Raw genomic sequence first — 21,554 nt, 5'->3', positions numbered from 1 at the left:
AAAATTTTTCACAAGACTGATCCCCAAACACACCTCCCATGCAGTGAAAGAATATTGGGATAGAAAAAACACACACACAACTGAACCCAGTCAGTCATGGATTTTCCTTCCCAGAGCCCGGAACTTAATATTACTGAAGCAGTGTGGGATTATATTGACAGAGAACAAAACCAAAGTCAACAAACATCCAAAGAATTACAAGAGAAGCACTCAAGGGAACAAGGCTAGGTTAAGAGAGTTCAGTTTGTGTTGATGAAAAAAGGTGGCCATACCAAGTATTGAATTTCAGGCTCATCAGAAATGTCCAGACTTTTTTCTCAGTATACTGTATTTCTATTTTCACATTTTTATAATTTGCTACACCCATTTCCTAGATCCACATCAAAATTTAAAAAAAAAAAAATAGGGGTGGGTAAGCCATTTGCACAGTATTATTTAGCTAATGCGCACATTGCTCTTTACATCAAGACATTTGAGATCAAACATTTATTGTTGTAACCAGATTATATTTTCTTAATGCACTATTTGATTTTTGCTACAGGGCAACACTTTTAATACAAAGCATCCATGTTTTATAATACAAGGATATGAACACACGTGGTCTCATAACACATTAACTTTTTAAACTTGAACTGTGTTTCAGTCTTCTGTAAATGTCCCTGATTAGTTCTTGGTCCAGCCTGCGTCCGTTTTTTGCTGTTGTTCAAGAAATTGAAAAAAAATGGACCATTTATTAATCATTTATGACCTATTGTGCACAAGTCTGTATCTTCAGATGTACTGCCTTTTCTGACACCAGTGACATCTACTGTAATGGTAAAATTAACTAAAAATGTTTAAATTCACCACTTTCATAGAAGGCGCCACTCTAAGCTAGGAGGAAAATAAATATCAGGTGCTGCAAACACACTTTAAATTCAAAACAAATTGAAGTATTAAAAAAAATAAAATAAAAAAAATAAAAATTGTTAACATGGAATACCAAACTAAATACTGATATTTTACTGTCAACTATTTTCCTTTTCAGTACAAAATACACAATAAAAGTGTGTTGAAATACCAAACAACACCTGAAGGCAGCATTTAATGAACTTTCTGTTATGGAAGTTGGTTCAGTTTGTGGTATTTAACTCTATGTAAACGTTTTCATGTAAAATTAGTTCACAGTGTAGAGGTTTCTGCAGATTTTACAGTAATAACTTCTCGTAAATAATACCTCCCTGCACAAACTACAGGAATAAAAATGAACTCTTGATGACAGTTGATCACGGCCATTATCCATTAGTGTTTAAAAAAAAATACAAAAAAAATTCTAAAGATTTTAAATACAGTGTGTCACACATAATACATTCACCATATTGGTTCAAAGTTTTATTTACTGAATCACATCTATGTTTAACAGCTTTACCATAAAAGCATTTTATAGGAAGAAGTTTAAAAATGCACAAAAAAGGAAACGTAAATATGTAAACGTACAGTTAGATAAGATATGAGAATAACAAAATCTAAAATGCGTAACTCAACACAACACTGGAAGGAACTTTCCATAAAATGGAAACCCAAATAAAAAAAACGTGGAAAAGACTGTTAGATTCCATGCCGCATGACGTGACGCTTCAGTTCAGAGCTGTTCACCAAATTTCTTCCACAGAACTCACAAGTAAATCGTTTCTGCTCTGTAACCGAGGAGCACAGGACTTCAGCAGGTTCTTTTGTTGTTGTATCTGAGGGAGGGGACAAAACAAAACAAATCAACAACGTAATTATCCCATACCGAAGATTCCTCAAAATCTATTTATGTTCACAACCCAATACTTACCTACAGTTAGTTATCACAAAAAAGTAGATAAAAGCTCAGAAAAAGAGTAAAAAATTACCATTAGAACTTAAGAAAAACCCGAGAAGTTCTCATATTTTTTGCTTGAACGACTAAATAAACAATGATCACACACATAGATCATCTCCTTTTGAATCACTTTTTATCATCAGATTTGTCTGTAATCACACACAGTCCTGTTTTTTTTCATTTAATTTTTCAAATTAATATTAGGAATGCACTAAGATACAGTCATGTGAAAAAGAAAGTACACCCTGTTTCAACTCTAAGGATTTACATATCAGCACATAATAAGAAAATATAACAACACTGTATATATGTAATACACTATATGTATTACTAATATTACATTTATTTAACAGAAACTCAGCCAAAATGCAGAAGCAGTGTGTGAAAAAGTAAGTACACCTTATATTCAGTATCTTCTAGAACCATTCTTAACAGCATTCATCGTCTGTATGACTTTATCAGTCTTTACAACATTGCTTCAGTTCAGTTTGAGGTTTTCAGGCATTCATTTAAGCACAGCCAGTCCTGTGGATTGGAAACGAGCCTAAATCATCGCCCCTCCACCACCCTGCTTGACAGGTGCTGCAAGGTGCTTGTGCTGTTATCCTGTTTGGTTTTCTCCAAATGTGATGCTTTGCAGTATTGCTAGACATCGCTATTTAACCCTTTAGAGCATAGGTGTCAAACTCTGGCCCGCGGGCCAAATTTGGCCCACAGCCTAATTACATTTGGGCCACGAAGCCATACCAAATGACTATCAAAGATGGCCTACTGGTATTATACAGCTAATATATATATTGTTTAGTATTAAGCTTTGTTTGTTCCATATTCAGTTTTTCAGCAAAACGTGTTTGAGTCCATAAGAAAAGATTCATTCTTATATCACAATACACAATATTGTGTATTGTGTATTTTGTTGTACAGTTATTTTATTTTCAACTTTAATTTATATATTTATCTTTATCTTATTCTTCCCAGTTAAATTTACCCTTCATTCTAATTTGTGTTGTACAGTTATTTCATTTTTAACCTTAATTTATATTTTATTCCTTCCTAGTTAAATTTACCCTTTTTAATTTTTCATATTTATTTCCTATCTTATTCATAGCCTTTTCCTTTTTTGTTCTCTTTAGGTCACGAGCAGTTGTCCAAGCATTTCACTACATATCGTACTGTGTATGACTGTGTACGTGACAAATAAAATTTGAATTTGAATTTGATTTGATCTGGAGGAATAAATATATTTCAATAAATATTAACGTTAGCCCGCGACTTTGTTCCAGTTTTGAATTTTGGCCCACTGTGTATCTGAGCTTGACACCCCTGCTTTAGAGTCTCAGATGTAGCTCTTCTACATATATTTCTTTGGTTTGTCTGAGCATCTTCGCCTTGTGCATTGTTTTATCACACATGTGAATCAGATCAATGAACTGCCAGACAATTTGTTTTCATAGAGGTCACCATACTTGCTGATGATTGTAGCATCTGGCTGTTACTTACCTTCTTACATCCTATAGACGCAGCAAAGATGGCTTTTTTAGTTTTTCCACACTGCTTCTGCATTTTGGCTCATTTTTTGTTAAATTATTAATGACATAATAGTTCATCTTTAATTGTACTTATCTAAAGTCCTGACACATAAAACCTTACAATTCAAAGAGGGAGCACTTTTATTTTCATAACTCTATCATTGATGTTGCCCAATATCTGCATTTACCATCTCTTTTTCTGTACTTTAAACAAGTGTTAAAGTGTACTTAAGAGTGTACTTTTAAGTGTACTTAAAATATGTGTTTTGCTTACAAAAATGCACAAAAACTAATATTTTAATTCACTCATAATTTCTTTTTACCTTCAGGCTCTTGCAGACAATCATCATCCTTCATCCCGTTGTGGTCACCAGGCGCCTGATCTTGGTGTCGTTCCTCGTCTTCTGTGAGCATCTCAGATTCTTGGTTCTGCTTCTGCTCGAAAGGACCGTTCTCTTCTTCCTCCTTGAAGCATTCAGGAGAGTGCACTTCCTTCTTCAGACATTCTTTCTCAAGTACTGGTATTTCTGTGCAAGGTTTAGGTTCCTGTTCACTGCTTTGCTGAGTGTGCACTTCTTCCCGCTTTAATTTTGTAAATGAGACACCTAAAATATCGCCGGTGATCATCTTAAGTCGTGCACAAGTGGGCGGGAGGGTTAACATATGTCTTTCAATTTTTAAACTCTCCTTTGTCCTCGTGTTATTTACATGTGCAACATTTAGCTTTGTTAAGGCTGAATTTGCCTCTATACCAACTTGACTCTTTGGATTCTGGAACAAAGGGAAGTTGCTCTCTTCAGCTAATGGGATATCACTTGCATCACTTGCCTCAGTGCCCTTCTCCATCTTGACCGTTTTACCCTCATCTGCCTTGTTATGCATCTTGCTGTCATCATTGGCCAACTGTAAGATATGACGCAGTATGTCATCTTCTACCTTTGCCTCAATGTTCAGTGTTTTATGCTCAAGTGCTTTAACGTCTTGCTTTTGAGCTGGTGTTTCTTCATCCACTTTGAAATCATTTCCTGTCTCCATTTGTTGTTTGTCTCCAGATTCTGTGAATTCGGGTTGGGCTTGGTTTTCATATGTCTGCCTCTCTTCCTCTGGATTGCCGTAATCCTCACATGGGGTATCTGTAATTTTCACTTCTCTTACACTTTGTTCCACATTTCCTGTCTCCTGTTCTCTTGCAGTCTCTAGCAGCACAAGCTCCGCTTGTTTTTGCAGCTCTTGTTGGACAGTAGAGTTTGGTTTTGCATTTTCACGTTGAATGCCTGATTCGGAAGTCTGGCCAGGACTTTCTCCGTTGGTTTCCTGGCATTCCCTGATCTGGAGTGCACTTTTCTCTGTGGTATAGTTTTCTTCCAGGTTCTCAGCTTGTGGAACCTCATCACAGTCTGCAAAAAGGTCCTCCATTTCTACATCTTCTCTGTCCTCATCGAGCTGGTCCATGTTAGACAACTGTTCCTCTTTTGTTACTGGCACATTACCAACGCTTGCCTCCAGCTGATCAAGGCTCACCTGACCCACGAGTTCATGATTCCTCACGACCTGCATAGACAGAATCAAGGTCCAAATTATGATACACTTTTCCATCACATTATATTGGGGTGAGGGTGGGGCCCTGATGATGTAGAAGCCTCAAAAACTCATTTATCCAATATAATACACTTGGAGTTATGGGGTTGAGATAAGACTCCCAGTCCTATAGTTTATGGGAAGCCAGACATGACATGGTAAACACTTTCGTGGTGAGTTTATGGGCTTAGTCCCTGATTTTGGAGGCATACTGAATAAAAAAAAATGGTAAATGGCCTGTATTTGTATAGCTCTTTTCTAGTCCCTAAGGACTCCAAAGCGCTTTACATATCCAGTCATCCACCCATTCACACACACATTCACACACTGGTGATGGCAAGCTACATTGTAGCCACAGCCACCCTGGGGCGCACTGACAGAGGTGCCCCAGGGTGGTAAAACATTATTACAACTATTTTGCAAATCATGTTTAAATTGCTTAAAAATGTTGGATTATCTTTTGTCTGCTTACTGCATAGAGATAGCAGTTTCACAGTCAGTCCCTCTCCTTCTCACCACATCTTATTCTTTGAAACTAAGATGGTTGTGGTGAAAATGCTAATCTTGGGGTATCAAAACACAATTTCAGAAACCAACGGATAATGTCACAGTAGTTGTCCATGTCCATCTTTGACATTACCTATGGTTTAATCCCCGTAAATGTAGCACTTTTCAATAGCCAAGGAATTGGGGTAGGATATGCACTGCATCACTCCATTAGGTGCAACCTTAATCAATCTAAGGAGCTTGCAAAGAAAAGCGTCTGGACTTCTTTGAGTTGCTTGAAGACGTTTCACCTCTCATCCGAGAAGCTTCTTCAGTTCTAAGGGTCAAATGGTGGAGAGTCCCAGATTTAAACCCAGTGGGAGTTTCCCCCCACAGAGGGACAAAGGACCCCCTGATGATCCTCTACCTAATCATATGAGCCAAGGTGTAAAAGCGGGTGTGGGTCACAATCAGCCAGGGTTTCGGGTGAGCTCATTGTGAAGCCTGGCCCCACCCTATCATGTGATTTCCTGAGGTCAGATGGCCCAGGATGTGAGTGGGCGTTAAGGCATCTGGGAAGGGATCTCAAAACTGGATTATAGATGGCAGACAGTTGGTGTCATAAACCACCGCCTCTGTTCAAAGATGCTCGCTCACAGTGGACGTAAATGGCTTCTTTCACTCCTCTTTCAAACCATCTGTATTCTCTGTCCAAAATGTGAACGTTGGCATCCTCGAAAGAGTGACCTTTGTCCTTTAGATGCAGATGAACTGCTGAGTCTTGTACAGTGGAGGTGGCTCTTCTATGTTGTGTTATGCGCTTGTGAAGTGGCTGTTTGGTCTCGCCGATGTAGAGGTCTGGGCATTCCTCGCTGCACTGTACAGCATACATCACGTTGTTAAGTTTGTGTTTAGGAGTTTTGTCTTTCGGGTGAACCAGTTTCTGTCTGAGTGTGTTGCTGGGTCTGAAGTACACTGGGATGTCGTGCTTGGAGAGAACCTTGAGTTTCTCTGATACACCGGCTACATAGGGGATGACAATGTTGTTGCGTCTGTCTTTCTTATCCTCCCTCGCTGGTGTCTGATCTTCTTTTCTGTGCATCTTTGCTGACTTTATAGGATTCCACTTCTAGGATATAAGGATTCCACTTCTTGTCTTTTGATTTTGACCCAGGTGCCATCTACATATCTGTACCAATGGCTGGGTACTCTCCCTTTAAAAGAGCCAAGAGCCTTTCTTTCCACTTCCTCCATGTAAAGGTTGGCTCTTCAAGCAACTCAAAGAAGTCCAGACGCTTTTCTTTCCAAGCTCCTTAGACTACAATGACCTGGATGACTGAGAACCTTCACAGACACAACCTTAATCAATATTAAACCGATTTGTGGCAAAGTTTTTGAACTACAAAAACATTCAGACTAAAGGAATCAAATGGCCCAGTGCCAATGTCTCCGTAGCGAATGTGATATGTGAATAAAACCATTCTTTTGCAAAAGTAAGTCCACTGTCTATATGTAGCTTGTGAAAGTGATGCAGTGCTACTAAACAAGATACATGGTTGACATTTAAAAATGTCATTCTGATGAATTCTTTATGTTCATTTTTATATCTATTCATATTTTTAGGATGTATGCTCCCACTCTCTTTCGTTGGCTACTCCCTTCAAATATCAGACATGTTGACGTCTGACATCTAATTGCTGCTTACGTTTTTTATAGGCTTAAATAACTTCATTCTTCATTCAACTTCATTTTCTCTTGATTTTCTAAATCTTCATGGTTATGACAGCAGTGTGTAGAACAAGAGCACTGTCAGCCCATCAGTTAAAGAAACAACGTTTTTTGACCCAAAGGAATTCCAAGGATGCACAGAAGGCTTTAGAGAAATCCTGACCTGATGCTTATCGCTCAGGTGTGCCTCCAAATCACTCAGCCGGGTGCAGTCGAAATAGCACAGCCGACACTTGTAGGGTTTGATGTCATCGTGCCTCATCATGTGCAAATGCAGGTTTTCTGGGCTGCCACTGGTGAAAGTACATTTGTGACAGCGAAAGATGATGCCTTGAAGGTAACGTGACAGTTTGGGGCGACGAACCTCTATTGGCACTACACGTTCCTCTGTAAAGAAAAAAAAAAGGAAAAAAGGGAATGCTTGTGTGACAGCGTCAGGTATCGGAAAGCAGAACACGTTCCTACAAATCCTGCAAATGCTCCAACATACCACGATGCAAGACAATGTGATCAATCATGTTGTTCTTGTTCTTAGTTTGGTACAGACAGAAAGGGCAGCAGAGGTCCTTCTGATGAGTAGGCTTTGACTGGCAGGTAGAGTGACCCGTCTCCATGTGCATTTCCAGAGTTTTCCTAATGACAACAGGAGAAATCAGTGATAACATTGCAAATCTGTCGGTGTTTGGTGACAACTCGTGTTGAGTAATGAGTAGAAATGACAAATTCAAGATGTCTGTCAAGTCAAATACCTCATAACACTCATCCAAGTTATTTCCATACATCTAAAATAATTGACAACAATGTCTAAATTTGAATAAAACAAGCTTCTTCTTCAAAAAGGGTTCAAACAGCAGATAGCGCGGCATGTTTGATTTAGCACACTTTTATGCCAGGTTCTCTTCCCGATGCCACCCCAAAGGGATTTGTGTCTCCTGCTTGAGGCAAACCAGGAATGCATTATGTCACCTGACTATAGAAACTAGTCAGATCCTGCACATCTGTGATGATGCAGAATTAAAAGTATTAATTACAATTTGCAGATTTTTAGTAACACACTAAATTTTATTAAAGAAAAAAAAAAAAGGCCAAAAATCTTTTGTACACAGCAAAATACAAACTCTTGCAGCACCTTACCTTAAACCTGTGAAAAAGTTGCAGTCTTTACATCTGAGGATTTTCTTTCCATGCCGATTTAGGTAGTGCCGCCGGATACTAGACAGGTGTCCAGTGCTGAAATTGCAGAACTCACAGTGAAGCACGCTGTTCTCAGGTAATTTTGAAAGTTGCACGTTCACTTTAGATTTGATGCTGCTCTGTGCCATCATGGTGTAGTGGTTTAACTGGCGCCGCACATCTGGGGGCTCCAAGTACAGAGATCCTGTCAAAGTTTCAAGGACCCACAGTCTGTTAGTACTGCTACAAAACCAAAAACTGTTTGTTTTATGAAAACCAAGACCAAGTTTAAAAAACAAACAAACAAACGCACACACACACAAAAAAAAACATGAGATATGACTTGCCTTTAATCAGTTCAGGTCGCTCATCAATTTCAGGCAAGCTGTTCATTTTCTCTGATGAATTAGAGGACTCCTTAAACCTCTCTTCACTCTCATCTTTGTCTTCAGTCTCAGCTGCAGCCATGATGAGATCTAAGCATTCAGCAAAAGAATAACCAAATGAAAAAGGAAAGACATAAACGCAGACATAAAGCCACACGAAATCTCTCAAACCCCTTCTTGTGAAAGATGTGGCTGTCTTTAAAACTAAGCCAAAACCATCCCAGTCTGAACAGTTAAAGTCAGCTTCTAATATAAAATGCACCTGCGACAACTCATATTAACTTGACCAAATCCAGCATACAGAAAACTTATGCTAATAATCTACAACAAAAGACTAATTTTAAAAATTCTGGTGATTTTGAAATCAATGTTCGCAGATCAAAGTCAATGCATTTGACACTTAATGCTCATAAGATACCACTGGTGATCTTACAAATGAGTTCTTACCATTATGCTTTTTCATAAAATGACTCCTCCAGAGGCCAAAGACTGTTGTCCGATAGGTACAGCAACTACACAGAAAAGGTCTCAGAGTTCCAGATTTGTGGATGAGATATTTGCTAATGCTGGTGAGGTAAAAAGAAAAAAAAAGGTTCACAATCATTCAACTCTCACAAAAAATACAGCTTGGGGTGTTTGGGACTTGCTTTAACGAACAAAGCAATCAAAATTCAATTTCAACAAGCCTGCGAAAGATACATTAGTCAAACAGAGAGTAGATGAAGTAACTCCTAAAATCTGTAAAGGAGGTATAATTTCTTGACTTTGGTTCTCTTGTCAGAAAGCCATTGTTTCGATTTATGAGGAAACGGTCTTCTTGTGCAGTTTAAAGTTATACAGGAGTGGATAGAGGTGGAATTGAGGAAAGCGGGAAAGGGGAGTCTAACTTTTTATTTAACCAGGAAGTGAAAATGTTGAGATAAAGAAGCTTTTCTGCAAAGGTTTTCCAATACCCAGATAGGCACTGTACTTTTTCAGACTAAACAAGACCAACTGCTAAAATTTCCATTTGGCTATGTTACTTTTTAAGTGAGCCCACAAAAAAAAAAAAAGCGTGGCAAAATGGGGTGACTGCTTTAATAGCATTATTAATACGTTTTTTTTAGTTTAGTTTTTAACAATAAAAAAAGCCCAAAGTTCTTACTTGTGTTTTAATCCAGATGTGGAGCTATTGTCCAATTTCTTGATGGCTGCCAGGGCTGCGTGGCTGTGCTCATGTGAATGCAAGCCTTTCAATGACATAAACATCCGGCCGCACTGTCTACACGTGTGTTTGTCTCCATTCGATTCTAGTTCTGGCTGCTGTACATCAGAGAGTTCTGATGTAGCGGCGCTCTGTACTGGTGTCCCGTTCCAACGATTAACCTCGTTCACAGTTTCCAATGTGGTCGTTTCATCTTGCCTGCAGGGCTGGAAAAAAAAAAAAAAAAAAAATCACAGCAATGGTCAAATAACACGAGTAGATCAGAAGACAAAGAGCGTAGACAGGAATTACAGCGTCAACTTACCTCACTGGATTCTTGCTCTAGTGTTGTGCTAATAAGCGACTCCTTTCTCTGCGCAGCCTTGGCCTTCTCTAGCATCCTTGCTCTGTGGCGATCCATGTGATAACACAACTTTCTAATCCCATTTAATTGTGTGTTGCAGTGGTCACATTTGTAAACCCCTGTGGTTTTCTTTTTCGTCGATCCTAGTGACAACACAGTAAAGTCCAATTTCCACTCTGAGCGGTGAAAAGTACTATAGTGGTCAATGAGCAGCTGCGACGACTTGAATGTTAATTCTGGACATTTCAAACATTTAACCTTTGTGCTGTTGCCTGATTTAAGTATGTTGCTGGGAAAGTTCCATTTACGCTTATTATATTTCTCAAGAAGTTTGTAAATACTGACTGCATCCAATTTGTGAGTATTTTTGTAGTGGCACTGGAGGTATTTTCGATACAGTCCTTTATAGGTGCACATCTGGCACTTGTACAACTGTTTGTTGCTGCGGAGGCCGGACAGCAAAGTTGATGGGGATGCCTCAGGAGTTTCCGTTTGTGGAGCCTGTCTACTTTCCGCAATGCTTACTTCTCTCGAAGTTTTGTTTTTCACAGAGGCATCCTCCCATGCTGAGCCCTGAGATGTGTGAACCGGCTGGCTTTCAGTGTCTGTGTGCTCATACACTTCTGTGTCATGATGAACCCTCTTACAGTGAGCATTGAGTTTTGTCAGTGATCCATGGATTTGTGAACATTTTTTACACAAGTACCCTCTTTCATTAGAACCTTTTCCTAAAGTACAATTGACCATGTTTGATACAAAGACTTCACCTGTCTCAAGTTCATCTGCCCGGACTACAATTGCTGGATGCTTCATTTGACAGTGAGTGAGGGTCCCGTGGTAGCTAGCATTCACATATGGACAGTTTGGACACTTGTAGATCAAGAGGCTTTCTTCTGCTGTTATGCTAGACTTAAATGTCTCAGAGGCTTTTTCTTGTTGCTGAGTTGATGGGTCTTCAAACGGCGATGGCGCTGTCTTCTTGAGAGGCTGTTTGTATATGGGCACGTAGTATTTTAAATAAGCCTCCTTTCCATGCGTCACTGCATAGTGGCCTCCAAGATGCTTTTTCCTGAAGTAAACTTTAGAACACAGCACACATTTGTATACGCAGTCCTTTGAAATAGTATGCTTGTGGTTAGCAAGCAAATGGCGACCAAGAGCAAGTTTGGTGGTGCATGTGTAAGAACAGTGCTGGCAGTTGATCACGGCATAGATTTTCTTGCTTAAAACTGAAGTCTTTGATACAGATCCATGTGTACTGTAGGCTTTAGATAGAAGTATTTTACTTTTAACTAATGGCTTAGGAGCAGGTTTGGCCGTGCTTTGTGCTGTGCTTGCACCAGTCTTCTTGTGGTCTCGCTCGCAGTGTTTGTTCAGTTTCTCCAGCGTTGCGCAGATTTGGGGACAGGTTTTACACATGTGCCCACAAAGTTTCAAAGTCTCACCAGGAGGACTGCTTTTCCGGGTTTCGTCCAAATTTTCAACATACACCATATCCACATGGAGACTATCGGCCCTGGATGGGAGGTTGGGATGCTTCATCTGGCAGTGAGTGAGAACACCCTGATAAACGGTATTGACGTAGGTACAATACGGACACTTAAAGACATGCAGACGTTTTTGGAGCTGCTTTTTTGGTTTTTGTTCTTGTTCAAATTTTTTGATTACAACTTCCGGGTGTTTCATTCCACAGTGAATATGGAGACCGTGTTTGCTATTAAAATTTGCAGAGCAGTAAAGGCACTTGAACACTGTGGAGGACGCCTTTGCTTCATCCTGTGATTTACCAAACTGGTAGGAGTCAAATGAGCCAGGTCTGTCACTTTGGTCCTGCACCCGCCAGCTTGCGTTTGTTTTCTTGGAAAGTTTTGCACTCAAAGGATGAACCATTCGGTAATGGTGTGCCAGATCTGACAAAGAGTTAGATTTAAAAGAGCATCTTTTGCAAGACAAACCAGCTTTATTTTGTCCGGATCTTTGGGATAGCAATCTGTTTTCAGTGCCACTGCCTCCACTCTGCTCTAGATCAGGCTTCTTCTTTTTACAATGGACCATTCCAGGACCAGCATATAACCGAGAACTTACATACTCAACGCAGGGGACACGTCCTAGGTGGCGTTCCTGGTAGTGCTCATAAACTGCTGCAGCTTTTTCATGTCTGAAAACACAGAATTCACAATAATAGCCGCGCTCTAATGATCCTTGTCTAAAATAATATCTTAAAATATCTGTGACTGTACGCTTTACTTTGTGAATTTTCCTTAAATGCGTCTTCAGAGCATATATCACGTCAGTTTTGTATGCGCATGAGTAACAGTTCAGGGACCTCTTTGTGTGGGGGGTTGTCACTGAGGGTGTTGCTGAAATGACCAAAGATTTTGAATGCTTCTTTGTTTTTTTCTTTTTCATTTTCATCTTGAGGATTTCCTGAGCAGCTTCTTCATTTTGAGCGGATGTTAGAAGAGATTTCTGTGCCTGATCGTGGATCTTAGATGTATGCAGAAGGATTTCTGAAGGCTTCGCCTTAAATCCATGATGTGTTTTGCTGTAATGGCGCATTACCTGATCCAAAGTACTATGCCTGTAGTTACAAAAGTGGCAAAAAAAAGCTTTTTCTTCGCCTTCATTTATTATAGGAAGAGGTAGATGGGAAGAAGAGGAATCCTTTGCATTTGCTTTCCTGATTTCATCATGGATTAAAGCTGTATATTCAAGAACACACTTAGTGCTGGAATTACACTTTCGATGAACCTTGGCCTGATGGTTAATTACTCCTTTTACAGACGGATTTCCGAAGTTGCATTTGTGGCAATAAAACAAGTTTTCTGGACATGCGTAGGACTTGTTCTGTCTCTCTCCTGTTTCGGAGGCATCTGCTGTGTAATCCTCCTTATACAGATCTTCTTTTTCCCTACACATCTTCACTTGTTTACTAGTATTAAATTGGGAAGATGAAGGACTTTTTGACATCTTAGATTCACTCTGACGTTTCTGCATCTCAGCACTATACCATAGGACATCATCAGTACCTATTGGTGCATCCATAGAATGTTTTGCATTGTGATGACCAAGGATACTCTTAACCTTGGTACTTGTGTAACTGCAGAACTGGCAGTAAAATGTTTCATTTGGTAAACTGGATGAGGAAATGTCCAGTCCAGTAGTAATTTCATTACTGGATTTTGTTGGAAACTTCGAAGATTCCCCTTTCGTGGTTTGGGAAGATTCTGAACGATTCTTACAGGCTTCTGGTGTGGTCTCTGAATGATCTACTACAATCACAGAATCTGAACACTTCTCAGATGTCATCTCTGATGCTGCATGTGATGTGGGACAAGCTGACTGTTTGATTTTATCTAATGTGATTACTTCATCTGGGTGGCTTTTTTGGTAGTGAACATGCATAGCAACAACTGACCTGTGACTAAACATGCATTTCTGGCATTTATACAAGGCCATGTCTGCTCTTTTAGAAGAAGAATTTTGGGATGTGTGGGCACGCTCAGGAGAAATTCCATCTGATTTTTCTAAACTCAGCTGAGACGATTCCTTTTGGGATTCAGACATTGAATATCTGCAGAACAATAAGGAATTCTCCACTTCATATGTTGCATGCTTTGCCTTGTAATGTTCTTTCAAAGACTTCAATAGATTGGTAGTAAATTTACAAAGAAAGCATTTGAAAACCAAACTGAGGCCACATGATTTCATGGCAAATACATCTGGGGCATCTGGATGATTTTCCAAGTAGTGCCTCTTGAGGTCAGCTGTGCTTAAAAACTCAACTGGACACTCCAAGCAACGAAAGGTGGCACTGTGATCACTTGCGTCCTGAATGTAGACAGAATTGTATCTGATATAAGGGTGGTCACTTTGATAATGGGCAGAAATTCGCCTGATGCCCACGTCACTGTAGTCACAATGTTTACAAGAATACACTTTTGCCACGTCTGCCTCGTCTTCATCTTCGCTGACTTCAAATGAAAACTCGTTGCTGCTGGATGACTGCTGTCTTTCATTTTCTTTTTCCGTGAGCATCTCTTCGTTATCCAACTTGGCTTTTTTGACAGGATGACTTTTTAAACTTTTACCACTGGATCTCTTCACAGCACTGTCAGGAACAGTTTCTTTTCTGAATTGTTCCGGAGTTTTAGATGGTGTCAAATCAGTAGTCAAGTCAGTGTGCAAAAAATGGTACGACTTACTTCCTGTGATATCTATCACAGACTTTGCTGTGACTTTGAACACACCACTACTGTTTGGACAGGAGCTTGAAGGAGATTCCTGCAAAATGATAGTTCCTTTGGTTCCATCAGCTAATTTTTCAGCAGTCATTGCATTTGATTCAGATGACACTGAGAAGTACTTTGTAATGGTTTGCAATGGCCTCTTGTAGGTTTTCAGGTCCTTTAACGTGCATTTCCCTTCTGAGGTAGAAATATCTGAAAGAACTGATGGATCTTCCGATGTTCCTGCAGCTTCATTGTTCTGGTTTGCTGAAATGACACTTAAAGTGCTGTCGAGGTTTTCTGAAATGATGACACCTCCTGACACGTTAGGATTTTCTGAAGTTTTGTGACACAGTTCCTCGTGTTCACTTAAACCATCCCAACTACAAGCTTTAAAATCACACCTCTGGCATTTAAAATTATCTCCTGAACTGCTGCTGCTGTTCTCTGTGTTGGCTTTGTCAGTCCCAGGGCATAAACCAGCCTCTCTGAGAGAAATTTCTGTATTGAGGCCATGCACCTTGTTGAGGTGTTCAAAAAGGTACACCTTCGATTTGAAGACCAGCACACAGTGACTACAATGGAAAGCCTTAACTTGGGATTCTTCAGTGACTGCTTGGCTGATGACTTGCTTGATGTGGCCAGAGGTGGAGCACTCCACTGTATCTGAGGGGGCAGGCAACAGACCAGTATAGATCAGCATAGGTCAGTATCTATTCACAAAGACGTTGCATACCTCTGTGATACATACCGTTTTCCATCTTGCATGCCTCTTTTAACCCACAGCCTTACACATTAAGTGACACACCTAGACAACTGAAAAAACAGATTACGGTATTATTTTTCTCAAGGCACAGAAGCAGCACAACATAATCCGACACTACTTCGTTATCCGTTATTAAGTTAAACACACAAGTGAATACTTAAAAAAGAGAGCGAGAGAGCGAGATTGTACGCTTTGCTAATATTATCTTTAAATATGGCAGCACAAAGAACTCAACACCTCTATTTAACTTTCAGTGTAGCATATTCAACAGGAAGGAGACGTAAAACGAGTCAACCGAATAAACAGATCCTACCTATTTTAACAAAATGCCGAAATGTGCAACTCGCTAAAGTGCGCGATGCACGCAAGGTTTTTACTCACGCATGCACACAAAAACAGGACAAGGCTTAGGAGGCACCGTTTTGAACCGCTGCTGGAAGTCGCATGAACACGGAACACGTTTCCGCCATTTTTCCCGCGAGTGTGACTCTCCCTGGCCTGTGCTTCCGCCACCGCAACAAAACATCTTCACTTCCGTAGAATTCACCAACCCTTCAAAATAAAACTACCTGAAAACTACCTCCGCTGTGTAAGTAATTAAAATATCAGTTATAATGTTTTTTTCCAGCAGTTACACGAGATTCGATATAACGACAGGATATTTTGGTTTAATACGAACTAGGATTTCTTAATTGTATTTTTTTTAATTTTATCAATTTGATTTAAAAAAAATGTGTGTTTGTTAATATTCACGAAAACGTATGGAGTTTTTTGTTGTTGTTTTTTTTTTTACTTCCACGCTTAGTTCATTGTGAAATCTGGGGAAACAGTAACCGGAAGTGCGTAGATTTCATGCTTTAACGCCAAGCCCCCCTTTTAAAAGTCTTTTCTGTGTTTGTGATGGTGTTGTTTTCTGTTTCTATGGCCGGCGATATAGGTATTATAATGTCCAGTGAAGGGTATTAACAAATCCTCCATACTGTAAGTGTTATATAGCACCGCATATTTAAATAAATGGGCGCTATTGTTATTAAAAACTTATAACAGAAATCCTTTTTTCAGGCTCGGTTTCTATCGCAGGCAGTTGGCCACGTGCTTGCAGTGACGATGCTTGCTGAGCTGCACAGGTCACAAAGAAAGCAAGAAAAGCTTTGTTTTACCAATATCACCTTGGTATCCCAGAGAAATTTTATACTGATGTTGCAGACTTTTGCAGAGGGTCTGGCTTTTACAACAAGATGAAAGCTAAAACATTCTAGGAAAAAAAATAAAGGATCTAGATTTGTGTCATATATCACGTCTTCACAGCATTTTTTGCTCAATATGTTTCAAATTCACTCTTTATATGTTCATGATGCGCAAATCCTTTCGAGGCAGATATCCTGCTTTAAGCAGGAGGCCGTTTGTGTAAAAAAGGAACGACCATCTCTCAAACGAGAAGGGGCTTAAGAGTTTATCTTTCACGATCTTATAATGCAGTGAATGCAGCCATTCCTCATCTCACAATGAATAGTACTCATACTAAAAAAGTACAAAATGAAAGCATGTTTCTCATTATCAACTGCACCACTTAACCAGCCACACTGCTCTGTTTCTATTCTCATTGTAGTCTTTGGGGCGATCGTGGCTCAAGAGTTGGGAGTTCGCCTTGTAATCGGAAGGTTGCCGACATACATCGCCGCTTTACGTCAACTCCGAAGCCCTTTGGAACAGGGCCCTGTGCAGCACTGTTCAGCAAGAGCAGTGAGGTTTCAGTTGTAACGCTGCTTACATTTGTCACATGTTTTTTGCATATGCAATAATGTTGCATATTCCACAGCCCTACCCTGTCTTGACAAGTAAATTTAAAAATCTGTTTAGGACTTATTTAGCTTATTACTCACTTTGAATTTTTTTTTTATTGAAACTAAGCTTCTGGCTTATTGGTGTTATTTTAGTCATTATGCAGCCGTATTGTTTGTAAAGTTGGTGAAGCCTGCAGTCGGCTGAAACTGAAGAAGTCACATAGATAAGTGATAAAATGTTTCTACTAAACGCTGGGTCCAGATGAACAGAAATAAATTTCTAGGATCCGATCAGTTACTACTCCATGGTTGTTTTGTATGTTAACAAGAACAAAATAAGTGAAGTAGACTTACAGGGCTTGTTCAAAGAGGTTTTCAAACATATGGTTTTAACCAAAAAAGCATGGGTGCTTTTCCTTAAAAAGTGCAAAAAAAGAAAGAAACAGGCAATTGTTAAGAACGCCTTAGGTGAAGCAGTGTTAGATAAACTAACAAAACACTGCTATTAAAAAAACTATTGGCATATAAAAGCTTCCATTAAGCTGAATATTATTTATATTATTGCATACATATGGTTGACAGAAAGTGACCTCTGTAGCTATTTCCCATTGAGGATTGCAAAAGAAACCACAAAAACGAATAAAACCAACTTACTGATTGTTTGTACATGTGCAGAGGAGGCAAAGTGGATATACTGGATAAAGAATGCTGAATATGGAGCTGCCATAATAAAAAATAAAAACTAGTTAGTGTGAGACCTGGTTTTTATTTAACCAGTAAGGAAATTGTGATGCACACTCCACACCAGTTGGAGGCGCTGGTCCTCCAACTTGTCTGTCAGCCTCAAAGAAGAGACGACCAATGACGACCCAGCAGGGAAGTATTGATGTGGTTGTCATCTGTCCAGTGTTTGGTCTTTTTAAAATCGGTATATTCTCTATTGTAACCTTCATTGTAAGCTTGCTTTGGCGTTATATCACACTAGAGTTAGCAAGTGTGTTGGTAGCATTCATTATATTTTCAGTGATAGCTTAGCCTTGTTACTGTAACACCAGCTTGTCTCATGTAGGTGTGTGCAGTGTCTTACCTAAACAGCTAAAACAGTCAGGTTGTTTCAGCCAAAAGTTTCACACATCTCTGTTTCTGTTGTACCAAATGTATTTGTTTAACCTTCGTTTGCATGTGTCTTTCTGCTTCTGTGTGTGCAGGGGTGATCTTTATGAGTGCAGAGACACCATGTTCCCAGCCAAGCTAGCTTTGAGCACTCTGAAAAGGATCCACCATGGAGCTTGTTATCGATGTCTTTCTACCTGCTTCATCCAGAAGGAAGGGATACAGGCTGGAGATGGGCCCCCCTCAGACTCCCGTGTGTGGAAGAGAAAGCCTAAGAACCAATCTGCAGTCTGGTCATCAATAAGACTTCTTGAAACACAGCAAAACGGGAGAAGACGGTTCAGTTTATCAGCTGCTACTATAGTAAATTCAGCACCAGTACACGTCCAACCGTACCTCCGGCTGATGAGGCTGGACAAACCTATAGGTTTGTACTTATATGAACATCACATTGTTGGGTTGTCGTGTCTTCATTCGCTCACCCCAACCAGTCGCGACAGATAGCCGTCCCTCCCTGTTAAAAGGGAGTTTTTCCTTCCTACTGTGACAAAGCAAGCTCATGTGCTCAGGTTTAACTTCAGCAGGTCATTATGACCATGTCTACATGCTTAAACACATTCATTTTCTGCTATGCAATGACTTTTATCTGTGTCAGTTTAAAAAAAATATTGATATCTAGAATATTGCAGAATTTTGACTTTATTCCAAACATGCACTCTTTAAGCCCAGAACAATTTTTAGCAGCATTTTCACCATGTTAACAAAACAGAACAAAACAAGAAGCTATATAACATTAATACAGTCTTCAGAAAACAAATGGCTAAAATAAGCACGTCATCTTTGACCTTGTAGAGCTATTAACTGGCACTAACAGGGAAGCATCTTTGTAAGCATGTAGCCCTAACTCATGATGTAGATAATAATTGTTAAAATTGTTCTTTGAAAGAATCCTACCAAACTGTAAAACTCTTATGTAATTACTGTGTAAGACAATGAGTCTAAAATATCTTGCCCCTGCATTTTTTCAGTGTCACTGCACAGATGCATCTAAAACCAAACCACATTTAAAATGCCACCAGATTAATGTAGCTATTGGCTGCGCATTCATCTCTTTGTGGGCTTTGTTTCTGTTCTTATCTTACTTCCTTGTTTAATTCCCTTGAAATTCATTGCCTTTTAATCGTAGGGACATGGCTGCTGTACCTCCCCTGTACATGGAGCATTGCTCTGGCTGCTAACCCTGGATGCTTCCCAGATCTGGGCATGCTCACACTGTTTGGTACAGGTGCTCTTCTCATGAGAGGGGCCGGCTGCACCATCAATGACATGTGGGACAAAGACTTCGACAAAAAAGTAAATGAGATTTTCTTACAGCTGACTCCAAACAAAGAACAGGACATGTTTTTGCAATAAAGTAAATTAAACTTCCATTTCTAAGCAGACGTTAGTCTTACCTGTGTCACTGTCACTCCCCTGCTCAAAGTGTTTCTTTATTTTTCAGCTCTGATAAATTGAAAGTGTTCGTGTTTTTGCGCAGGTGTCCCGCACAGCCTCTCGACCAATCGCATCAGGAGAGATTTCTCGAATGCAGGCGCTGGTCTTCCTGGGAGGGCAGCTCTCGCTTGCACTTGGGGTTCTTTTGTGTCTCAACTATTACAGGTACTCAGAATCAATTTTATGTATGAACGTTAATGACATTTTATTAGGAAAATATAAATAGAAGAATAGGAACAGGTATATAGGTTAGATTAAATCCTCCGAGTCATGAGAAAAAAAAATTAGTGCAACAGTTGAACTGGATCACAATATTACTACAGTGTGTTAATTTTCATAGTGTAACTAAAAGTGATTATTTATCCAGTTATTTTGCAGTCTTTCCCTCACATTGTTCAAAATGCTCTCACAGTATAGCTCTGGGTGCTGCTTCTTTATCTCTTGTTATCACCTACCCACTGATGAAGAGGTTCACTTACTGGCCACAGTTTGTGTTGGGTATGTGCTGTGTAAAGTTATCTTGTAGTGTTCTTTGTCTAGAGTTAATATTTTACAGATTACCAGAACTATAGCTGTTCTCTTGTTCTCTTCTCTCACTTTAGGACTCACTTTCAACTGGGGCGCTCTGCTCGGCTGGTCCGCTATTAAAGGCTCTTGTGATTGGTCCGTGTGTCTCCCGCTATACTTCTCAGGAGTGATGTGGACGCTGGTATATGACACAATATACGCACATCAGGTAAAGTAGTGGGCCTGAGAGATCGCACCACTTCGTTCCTATTAAACACAATTCTTTCCTTAAACCAAAGGCTGAGTGCAGTAAATGTAAAAGAACGCTCTCATACACCAACACTACCCTGAACCAATGATACCTGGCAACATGCTTTTTTTAATGCCAAATTCTGACACTGCCATTTAAGTGTTGCAGCAGAAATCATGACCAAGGTCATCAGCACCAGACCAGGAAAGCAGTTTTTCCAGTCACCTGTTGTCCAATTTAGCTTGCAAATGATAGCTTCAATTTCCTGACAGGAGCCCCCAATGTGCTTTTCTGCTGCTGTAGCCCATCGTGTTGTGCGTTGAGAGATGCTTTTTAGCAGATGTTCTTCTGAGTGGTTATTTGAGTTAACCTTGCCTTCCTATCAGCTTCCTTTCTGTCCATTCTCCTCTAACCTCAGACATCAATAAGGGATTTTTGCCCAGGTGAACTGGTATACATAATAAAGTGACTGTTGAGAACCTGTAAATTTAAGAAGAAAGGAACCGAGAAACTGAAACTAATTTAAAAACAGTTTAAACTGTGAGTACATGGTAGCTGTTCCTTTATATTTAAGAAATGCAGTTTAAGGGATTGCAGTTTACTGTGTTTACTGATGTTTTTCTTTGAGGTGAACATGAGATTAATGTGTCCCGTGTTACAGTAGGGACCTTGATTGACTGTGACCTCGTGTTGTTTTGTCTTTCATAAATAGGATAAGGAGGATGACATCAAAGTAGGAGTCAAATCTACTGCACTGAGGTTCCAGGAGCAAACCAAACCCTGGCTGAGTGGCTTCGTTGTGGCCATGATGTCTGGACTGGTATTAGCTGGGGTCAATGCTGAACAGACTCTCCCTTACTATGCTGTACTCACCGGTATAGCAATGCACCTGACAAACCAGGTGAGGATCATGGTCAACTTTAATACAACATTTAAATGAGAAACATGCACAGATTCATGTGTTTTAAGATTAGGTTTTCCATTGAAGTATATTTATTTTCTTCTCTCGTAGATTTACACATTAGACATCAACAAACCAGAAGACTGCTGGAAAAAGTTTGTTTCAAACAGAAACCTTGGACTGTTGTTGTTTTTAGGTATTGTTGTCGGGAATTTGTGGAAAGAATAAAGACAGACT

At 39.7% G+C, this 21,554-nt stretch overlaps 2 protein-coding genes across 2 annotated transcripts; one reads left to right on the top strand and one right to left on the bottom strand.

The window, feature by feature from the left end:
- Nucleotides 1–1,582: 1,582 nt before the first annotated feature.
- LOC146621606 (zinc finger protein 462-like) lies at nucleotides 1,583–15,275 on the bottom strand. Its single transcript, XM_085367479.1, has 10 exons — nucleotides 15,254–15,275; nucleotides 10,235–15,168; nucleotides 9,871–10,136; nucleotides 9,174–9,292; nucleotides 8,688–8,816; nucleotides 8,302–8,545; nucleotides 7,658–7,800; nucleotides 7,331–7,554; nucleotides 3,699–4,926; nucleotides 1,583–1,724 (listed from the first exon to the last, which is right to left on the bottom strand). Exons 1-10 carry the CDS (start codon nucleotides 15,261–15,263, stop codon nucleotides 1,588–1,590), a joined length of 7,434 nt encoding a protein of 2,477 aa, XP_085223605.1. The 5' UTR covers nucleotides 15,264–15,275; the 3' UTR covers nucleotides 1,583–1,587.
- A 2,636-nt stretch (nucleotides 15,276–17,911) lies between these two features.
- On the top strand, nucleotides 17,912–21,554 carry LOC146621605 (4-hydroxybenzoate polyprenyltransferase, mitochondrial-like). The gene is made up of 8 exons (XM_085368646.1): nucleotides 17,912–17,980; nucleotides 18,261–18,592; nucleotides 19,352–19,518; nucleotides 19,703–19,824; nucleotides 20,072–20,157; nucleotides 20,262–20,395; nucleotides 21,129–21,317; nucleotides 21,429–21,554. The coding sequence occupies exons 2-8, from the start codon at nucleotides 18,289–18,291 to the stop codon at nucleotides 21,543–21,545; spliced, it is 1,119 nt and encodes a 372-aa protein (XP_085224772.1). The 5' UTR covers nucleotides 17,912–17,980; nucleotides 18,261–18,288; the 3' UTR covers nucleotides 21,546–21,554.

This window comes from Diplotaxodon limnothrissa, linkage group LG12, assembly GCF_057381915.1.
Source record: "Diplotaxodon limnothrissa isolate DT_005_m linkage group LG12, D_limnothrissa_male_GT1.1, whole genome shotgun sequence".
In the NCBI taxonomy this organism is placed as follows: Eukaryota; Metazoa; Chordata; class Actinopteri; order Cichliformes; family Cichlidae; genus Diplotaxodon; species Diplotaxodon limnothrissa.
This window is presented reverse-complemented; position numbering and strand designations above follow the sequence as displayed.